This window comes from Ochlerotatus camptorhynchus, unplaced genomic scaffold (genome assembly GCF_037179485.1).
Source record: "Ochlerotatus camptorhynchus isolate MF236.1 unplaced genomic scaffold, CSIRO-AGI_Acam_v1.1 ptg000244l, whole genome shotgun sequence".
NCBI classification, from domain to species: Eukaryota; Metazoa; Arthropoda; class Insecta; order Diptera; family Culicidae; genus Ochlerotatus; species Ochlerotatus camptorhynchus.
The window spans coordinates 4,324,307-4,332,917 of NW_027040734.1; the positions used below are offsets into that span (position 1 = coordinate 4,324,307).

At 37.6% G+C, this 8,611-nt stretch overlaps 1 protein-coding gene across 1 annotated transcript; it reads left to right on the forward strand.

Moving 5' to 3' along the window:
- Positions 1 to 760: 760 nt before the first annotated feature.
- On the forward strand, positions 761 to 7,831 carry LOC135704585 (pupal cuticle protein Edg-78E-like). The gene is made up of 2 exons (XM_065226045.1): positions 761 to 790; positions 7,481 to 7,831. The coding sequence occupies exons 1-2, from the start codon at positions 779 to 781 to the stop codon at positions 7,829 to 7,831; spliced, it is 363 nt and encodes a 120-aa protein (XP_065082117.1). The 5' UTR covers positions 761 to 778.
- Positions 7,832 to 8,611: the final 780 nt, after the last annotated feature.

The window sequence follows — 8,611 nt, forward strand, 5'->3', positions numbered from 1 at the left end:
CTCTATTCCACCCCAAAAACCATCATCAAACACACACGGACGCCAACATCTTCTGCTCCGAATTAGATATCAATATCATCAGGGTGGTGGCAAAGCTTTGACCCCAACCCGCCCAACCTGCAACGGCCCATCGTACCGCCAATGCTTTCCGAATCGAAGGCGAAGAAGGTACACGGTCGATCAGCACAACTCAAAATTGAGTAAAGTCGACTCAATTTCGTCACGAAAGTGGATTTACTTGAGTTGAATTTTCGGGGCTTTTCCAGGAAAAACCTCTCGAATATGAGGTAAATTGAAAGAGGTTTCACTCAGTCTATTAGTATACTTCTAAATATAGTAAAATTTTCATGAAATTCGCTCATATTCGAGAAGTTTTTCCTAATTTTCCACGGTTTTGGCCGGAAAATACAACTCACTTTTGTGTTAAATCCACTATTGTCGCAATTTAGTTGACTCGACCCGGTCTAATCGATCGTGCAGTGCAGAAAAATACGATCAGAACCCTCACCATCGCGTCGTCGCCGTCGTCGTCGTCATCGTCGTCGTCGCCGCCGTAATTCGGGTATGATCTCGCTGTGGTGTCACCCCGAAAAAGTCCACCCAAAAAAAAGTCTCACATATAAAAGATGATGTTCTCCAAAATCACAGATCAGTATCAACCCGAGTGGCAAACGCCTAGAACAAAGACAGTCTGCTTTTTATCCGAGGAAAGGAACCGACAAACTGTGATAAACTAAAAAGTTTTTTGTGAGCCAAGAAAAAAAAAACAGGAAGCAAAATGCTGAAATTGGTGAGCAACGTTTTTTAATTTGCGAGTGTTTTAAGGTTCTGCAAACTACGAGAGTGCTAATTGCCTTATAAAATGTGCTAAATACAAATGGTGTTATGTGTGACCGGTGGAAAGCAGGCCAACGCAAATTTTCGATTCCATGAAGGGATTATTTTTCTGCTTCTCCGATGAATGAAGATCGGCTGGGTCAAGGCTGACATGCTTCCGGGGAGCTGGAAGCTGCATTTCATTGACTGGTGATAAATGGTGACGCCATATTCTGGATGGACAATCTCTACGTACAGTGAAAGTGTATTATTTTAATGATCTACGTTAGGCAGTATGAATCTTCACTTGGGTCACTTAATATTGGACTAAAAGTGCGCTGTTATGCAACCAGTTCAAATAATGCTTGAACGATAAAGTATAGAGTACCCATGCAACCAGAATGCACGAACATTCAAATTTAATTCTGTGATATATTACAGACATATATGGGTCATTCCAGCTCAAGTGGGTACAAAATAAAAAAAAAAAAGTAGTAGTCAATGTCACTGATTTGAGCCAAACTTGGCCAAAACGCTTATTTTCTGCCAAAACGCTGAATTTAAAAAACAAATAATTACACAAATAAGGGTATTGTTCAAGTAGCAGCTATCATCCACAACTGGAATTTTATGAACCTGCTAATCTATCTGATTTCATCATACTTCTAAAGCACAACGTTTTGGTTGTATCCCATAGGAAAGTTTTTTTTCACTTTTAGGACCACAATTAAATTATGGACAGAAGTAAGTAAATGAGCTAGTTATGATTTCATATAATGAGAATCCTGCCCAGAACATGTGAAAAATAACATAAAATATGATTGTGCCATGAGCGTGAAGGAATTAATAAATATAATTGATTTTCCACCAGAAAAGCTCACTCATTTGGTATCTCAAAAAGTATTTGTCCAAATGATTTGCCCTTGGAAGCACATCTAGTAGAAGAGTTTTCCAAAGTGTGGTGAAAATTTGAGCCCAAAGTATTAAGGTATGAAAAAATCCCGGGCATGGTGAAAAAAGGCCATTTTTTTGACAATTTGGATACCTACCTGAAATCAGCCTGTTTACTGTAGTTACTACACCAAAATCCAAATGTGGGTACATCTAATAGAATTTTAATTAAAAAACCTTCAAATTGACGTTCTAAGATCACAAATAGCTTATTTGGTTGAGGAGTAATTTCTTCTGAAAGTTGAAATTTTTAAAAACCTCGAAAATCCAGGGTTGTAGCCAAGAGGGATCTAGGCACTTCAGAGCAAAATCAAAAAAGGTGTTTGTCTAAAATGACAAAATAAGCGTTTTGGCCAAATTTGGATCAAATAGGTGACATCAACCACAGGTGGTGTACCCACTTGAGCTGGAATGACGCATATAGGATTTTTGATCTAATTTCCGTCCTACTAAGCACAATCCGTGCTTTACCTCTCTTCTCTGAACGAGTTTAAACAAAAAATAGGATATTTTTGTCAAAGATTTGTTGAGATATTGTTCAAAATCTAATACTGATTCTTGATTCTAAATTCGTTCTACGAGTTTCAATGCCGTCCTAACGCATTGAAACACACTAAGATTTTGTTTCCGTGTTCGGTAAATTTTACCGAAATCAGAACAGCCGAACGTTCGGTAAAACTTTGACCTTCATTTTAAAGGCAATTGAATTTGAAAATAATTTCAAAGCATGTTCAACCTTGTTTAAATGATCAAATCTTGTCATTTTAGTGGAGATTTAGTTTCAAAGTAGCTGAAAATCAATTGAATTGAATTGCATAAATTTTACCGAACAGTTCAGTTGTTCATATTTCGGTAAAAATTACCGAAGTCGGTGATAATTTCTAAGTGTGAACGCAATTAGATTTTCTTCGTCCTATGGATAAACGTAGGAAAAGGGGATTTGCTAGAAGCGCTTCTTTTGTTTTGAGAACAATGAGCGCAAATATTCATACAATGCGCTCTAACAGGGTTTATGTTGTAGCTAATGAACTAACGCATCGGAACAAACCTATCATTGATTTAGACACGGTGAAATCATTGATATTATTGATATTTTCTGATTGATAGAACAGAAATGGGCGATAACGACGAAGTAGCGCTCTACCCTACAAACAAACAAATCGTATAGAATGCAAAAAAAATGCTTATTCGTACAAAAGTGGAGGCAATTTTAAGTAATTTGATTGATTTGACATCATATTCGATTTATTCTGCAATAACAAATTGATTTTGAAAAGTCTTACAATGAATCCGATTTAATTTGTGAAACAATACGATGGAAAATGTATGAATAGCATATAAGTCGGAAGTTTGCATTATATACGATTTATCCTAAAAATAATGCGATGTATGTCATATTTATATGCGATGTTGAATTAAACTCAAGCAATTTAAAGTTTGGTCTGAACATTTTTAAACGATCCTGGATCCCTGGGTAATTTGATACAATTAATGTCTTACATCAATTATTCTAGAAATGTAAACTAAGACTTCCGGTTAACTTTTTTTAGCTTGATTCAGTGAAATATTTTACTCAAAAAATGCCTTAATTGCAGCGTTTTTAATATGTCCGGATTTTTTCGTGTTCAACTTTTATACACAGTGTTTCTCAAAATTTAGCGTACAAATGTCCATACATTTTAGAAAAACAGCTTTAAATACACAATTTAAAAAGATAATTTTCTGAATTCTGGCTGCTGAAACATCATACATTTATCAATTATCGGTACAGTGTTGAGCTTATTTGGTTGCGTTTATTAACAGTAAGAGCTTTTTGAGAAAAACACCTTTTCCTTGAAAAACCTTAATATCTTGAAGCATAATAAACTAATCATTTTGAAATTTTGCTCATTTTTAGTCACAATAATGATCATTCATATTCCACTAATTTTTCTAAAATTCGTCCAATAAGTAAAAAGTTGAAAATCGTGCGTTTTACTAAAATAAATCTAACTTCATACAGGTTATTCCAGTCCAAAACTTAAACGTTAAATCAATAAACATCTGTTTCACCACATCCCAAGATTAAAAAAAAAATTATGCAGAATGTTTCAAAAAATATTCAACTATTTTGCGATATACTGTATGTGAAAATATGGTCATATAATACAGAAGATGGAATAGTTTAGCATTCTTCATAAAATCTATGGACGAGCAAAACAAAAATATTGTAATTCAAAAAGGGGAAATGGATGTAATGTCGGCCTAAATGCCCTTAATTTGGGCCCATACATATATTCAGCAATCGACTAAATTTTCAATAGTGACCATAAATACCCATCAGTACTGTCCCAATGACGCGTTAATCTAGAAAAAATTGATAAATAACAGATTTTTACCTATGGGCCCAATCTTAAATCCATAGGCTAACATTAGAGCCATTTCCCCATGTGTTCTACTTTAACGAAATGAACTAGCCTACGGCTAAACATCTAAAAAAAATGAAAAAAAGATTTGTGTTCACGCAAAGCCATTTGAAAAGTTTAATGAACATAACCTAAAAATCTGCATCACCACAGTCGCTCCTAATCTATCTATCTATCTATATATATCTATATATATAAAAATAAATTTCTGTCTGTCTGTCTGTCTGACCCTTATAGACTCGGAAACTACTGAACCGATTGGCGTGAAAATTTGTATACAGGGGTTTTTGGGGCCGTGGAAGGTTCTTATGATGGTTCGAGACCCCTCCCCCTTCTGTAAGTGGGGGCTCCCATACAAATGAAACAGAAATTTCTGCATAACTTGAGAACTAATCAAGCAAATGGAACCAAATTAGGCATGTGGGAGCGAGTGTGGGGGTATAAGGAGATAATCATAGGAGGTAGCCCCTTAGATAATAGGGGGGGGGGGGGCTACGTACAATATAGCATGCTTTTTTTTTAAATCGGCGCATAAACTCAAGCTAATATTGAATCCCGAGCAAGACCGGGCACACTCAGCTAGTGTTATATAAAATAGGTGACAACAAATAAGAGTAATTCCATGTTACCAAACTAGCATTTCATGATATGGGCTTATGATGACTGCCGTCACATTTTTACAATTTTTTACAATTGAACTTGACAATCTAAAGCATTTGTGGCCTTAATACCATTGCCGATTATTTGAATCCACATGTTTTTTTTTGTGGTTCAAGTCGAAAAATTTCCAATCAAAAAAATTCCTGGACCGGGAATCTAACCCAGCCATCTCCAGGATGGCCATGCTTTGTAGCTGCGCCCTAACCGACCGAGCTACCTAACCCAAGTAACAATTTTGGTTTTATTAGGGTTCTGTAGACCATGAATTGAACTTCTAGAACGCTTTAAAATCTTGATAAAACTTGCAATGTTCTTTGACTATATGTTTTTTTTTTGCAATGTTACTTGGGAAGGGAGACCCAAAAAAAAATCGATCCTGCAAAGATTTGGTGTCGATTTAATCAATGGATAGATTCTAGTGCCGTAAATAAAATCGATCCGTCGAGATCGATCTTTCCCTGATCCTAGTTCAAAATGAAACGATTAGTAACGTTAATATTTGTAACATGAACTGTGGATGGGGTTCTGCTAGTTTATTACATTGGGAAGATGCATAGCACAGTATGACTACCCAAGTAACAATTTTGGTTTTATAACGGTTCTGGATACCATGATTTAGACTTGCAGCATGCTTTAAAACCTCGATAAAACTTGCAATGTTACTTGGGTATGATTGCCCTGAAAAGAACCTTTTGATATGCATTTAAGTTGGAGCTTGTTAACTCTTTTTGAAAATCTTAGTGACCCTGTAAAGGGCCGATAGTAGTACAGGCTTAAAGCCTTTGGAAAATTATGATGACGTGTAGGCAGCTGAATCAGCAAATCGAACCGGAAAATCCCATATTCTTCAGTTCAATGATTGGGTACTCGCAAGAGTCTCGGTGTCTGGTGTCTGCTACAGGTTGGAATGCCGCAGAAAATCAGTGTCTACCCAGCTTAAGCTCCTCCCTTTTTTAGTTTTTTCTCGTTAAACTCCTTCACTCAACAAGTTGGTAAATCTTAGCCTTTAACAGAAAGACGCTTAACACTTTTTTCGGCGAATTTATGATCCTGTTTCACGTCATGGTTCTTCTCTATGCCTGTTCAGATAAAGTACTTTTATTTATTTTCTCTACTGCGCTAGATCAAACGAGTAGAAATAAGAAAGGATGTTATTTATGCGAGTATAAAATAATTGAAAATTTGATAAATATTTAATCGAATAGCTGGAAATTTTATTACGATTCATCGTTAATCGAATAATTGGACTTCTAGGCATCCCTAGAAAATAGTGCAATTTTACGTTTTCTGGTGGTCATTCGAAAATGTCGAATAGCAGAATTGCAACCAGATAGTGTAACCAAAGAACCAAAAGCGGTGCGACGCTAGTTTCCTTTGCTATGACGACGACTGAATTAAGGGGCTTAGAAGCAAAGGGATGAAAGTCAATTCTTTTCATCGATTTCCTCTTTTGATGACCATGGCTTCACTAGCCTATTTCGCACTATTTCTGCAATGCTCTTCTATCATCCAGAACAACAAAAGTATCGATGAATGTGTTTGCCGTCGAGTTATTAACGAAACTGAAAGTCGATGAAAGTTAGAAGTTTACAACTCTGGAGAGCATTTTGTGTGGTCGTTGGGGGCGTGTGGTTCTGAACATGGCGATGAGTGTGCAAAATGTTACGCAATTACATCCTCCCTATTTGAACACGCCCGAAGATCGAAGGCGAATGTCACTACGACTTGTTTCGTCTACTAACGACTCTCTGATGGCAGTGTTGGGGATGCAGCATATGCATATCAATAATAATAACTAATGGTGGTTTCGACTGGTTGATTGGAATCACTTTATGGGGTGGCTTTCACAGTCTTTTAGTAGAAACGATTATTTTTTACGTTCCCGACGTTTCGACCGTTTGGTTGTGGTCTTTCTCAAGGGTTGTAATGTCTATCGTTTCCCGTTACAAACTTTTACGAATCGAGGACAGCGTAAATGTAGATTTTTCATGACCTGTTGTTAATTTTTAGGAAATTTTTAAAGTGATCTTTTGCACAGCACTGCAACGTTTGTTTTAAATAAGATGGTGGGACCATTAACAAAAAAGGGGGGGGGCATATTGAAGTGTATTTGACAGTATTTTCCAGTTTTTCTCTGAATAATTTAAATTAACCTCTTTAAAACTACGATAAAGTCAATAATTTTATTTGGGCATAGTCGAAAAAAAATTCTGGTTGGTTTTGATTTTTCTATATATATATATAATGCCATTCCATAGCAAAACGGTAAAGTGGTTATCAGAATGTCATAGCAGTTGGTAGTTTTGCTCCTTTCCGAAACATATTAGAATCGTTTTCTTTTATTGTACGATTTTAACAAGCTGTGGGACAAAAGATTGACAGACTTAAGTTCGAAACGACAAAGGGTCTACAAGACTGTCGATTTACTCAACTTGATTTACCCAGGCTTATTACCCTGTCCCTCCCAAGTAACATTGCAAGTTTGATCGATGTTTTAGAGCATTCTATAACTCTATACCCTCATGAAACGAACATTGAAACTTGGGCTAGCTGTCTGGTAACATATCAATTTCAGAGAATAGAATTTCCCAACCACATAGCATTAAAATTGATCAAGTACAATACACTCCATTCCCCTCCCTCCACAGATCGTCTCCTTCGCCGCGCTGATCGCCCTGGTTGCCGCCGCTCCCGCTGCCGACGATGCCAACGCCAACATCCTAACGCAGGAAAACATCCTCGAGCCGGACGGCAAATATGCCTGGAAGTACTCGACCAGCAACGGAATCCAAGCGGAGGAAAGCGGCCAGGGGGGCGTCGCCGTTCAAGGATCCGCCTCCTGGGTCGGGGACGACGGTGTTCCAATCGTGCTGACCTACACGGCCGACGAAAACGGATACCACCCGCAGGGAGTGCATCTGCCAACGCCACCACCGATTCCGGAATACATCCTGCGAGCCCTCCGGTACATTGAGGCTCGTAACGCGCAGAATGTGTAAAATTCTCATACCCGGCATCATCGACTCTCGAACAAGCATCTGAAGAGCAAAAGCGAAAGTGATTCAATTTACTATAGATACCAAGGTCGGCATACAAAGACACACACACACACACACACACACACACACGCACTCTGTCACAACAGTCATCACTAATGTATAGAAGCGATATTTTTTGGTTAAGCGGTAAAGTATGATAGGTCACATAACCATAAAACGATCAAAAAAAGCTAATAAAAAAGTTTCAAAATTGGAAACGTGATTCATTTGACTAAGTAATTTCCTAGATGACCCCTGCCCGTCTATATTTCTATGAAAGCACGTCATCCAAATATATCATAAACACATTGAAAAATGATACTGGCACACGTCACCCCGTGGTTGGGCGAGCGCATATGTAAATGAGTAGCTCCAATTAAATAAAAAAAACCAAATCTCATGGAAAAAATAACAAATCATCGAAGATCACGGCCCTGATCTGGGCCGGCAGGTTGCGGTCCTCACAAACAGAACACACAAAGCGAACTCATTCTGATCGCAGGCCAGATAGGCAAATAAATTGTCCGGAATGGTGGGAAAATTAGATCTGATGACCATAAGAAGTCAATAATCCTGCCAGTCCAATAATAAAATTATACAAATGGGAAATTTATACAATGCCCACAAAACCACTGAATACGATCGAAACGGAAAGCACCTGGGTGAAAAATTACATTATGCAGATCATATGTGGGAATGGTTGTATGGTGATGGCGAACGTTCGATATTGGTAGCTATTGA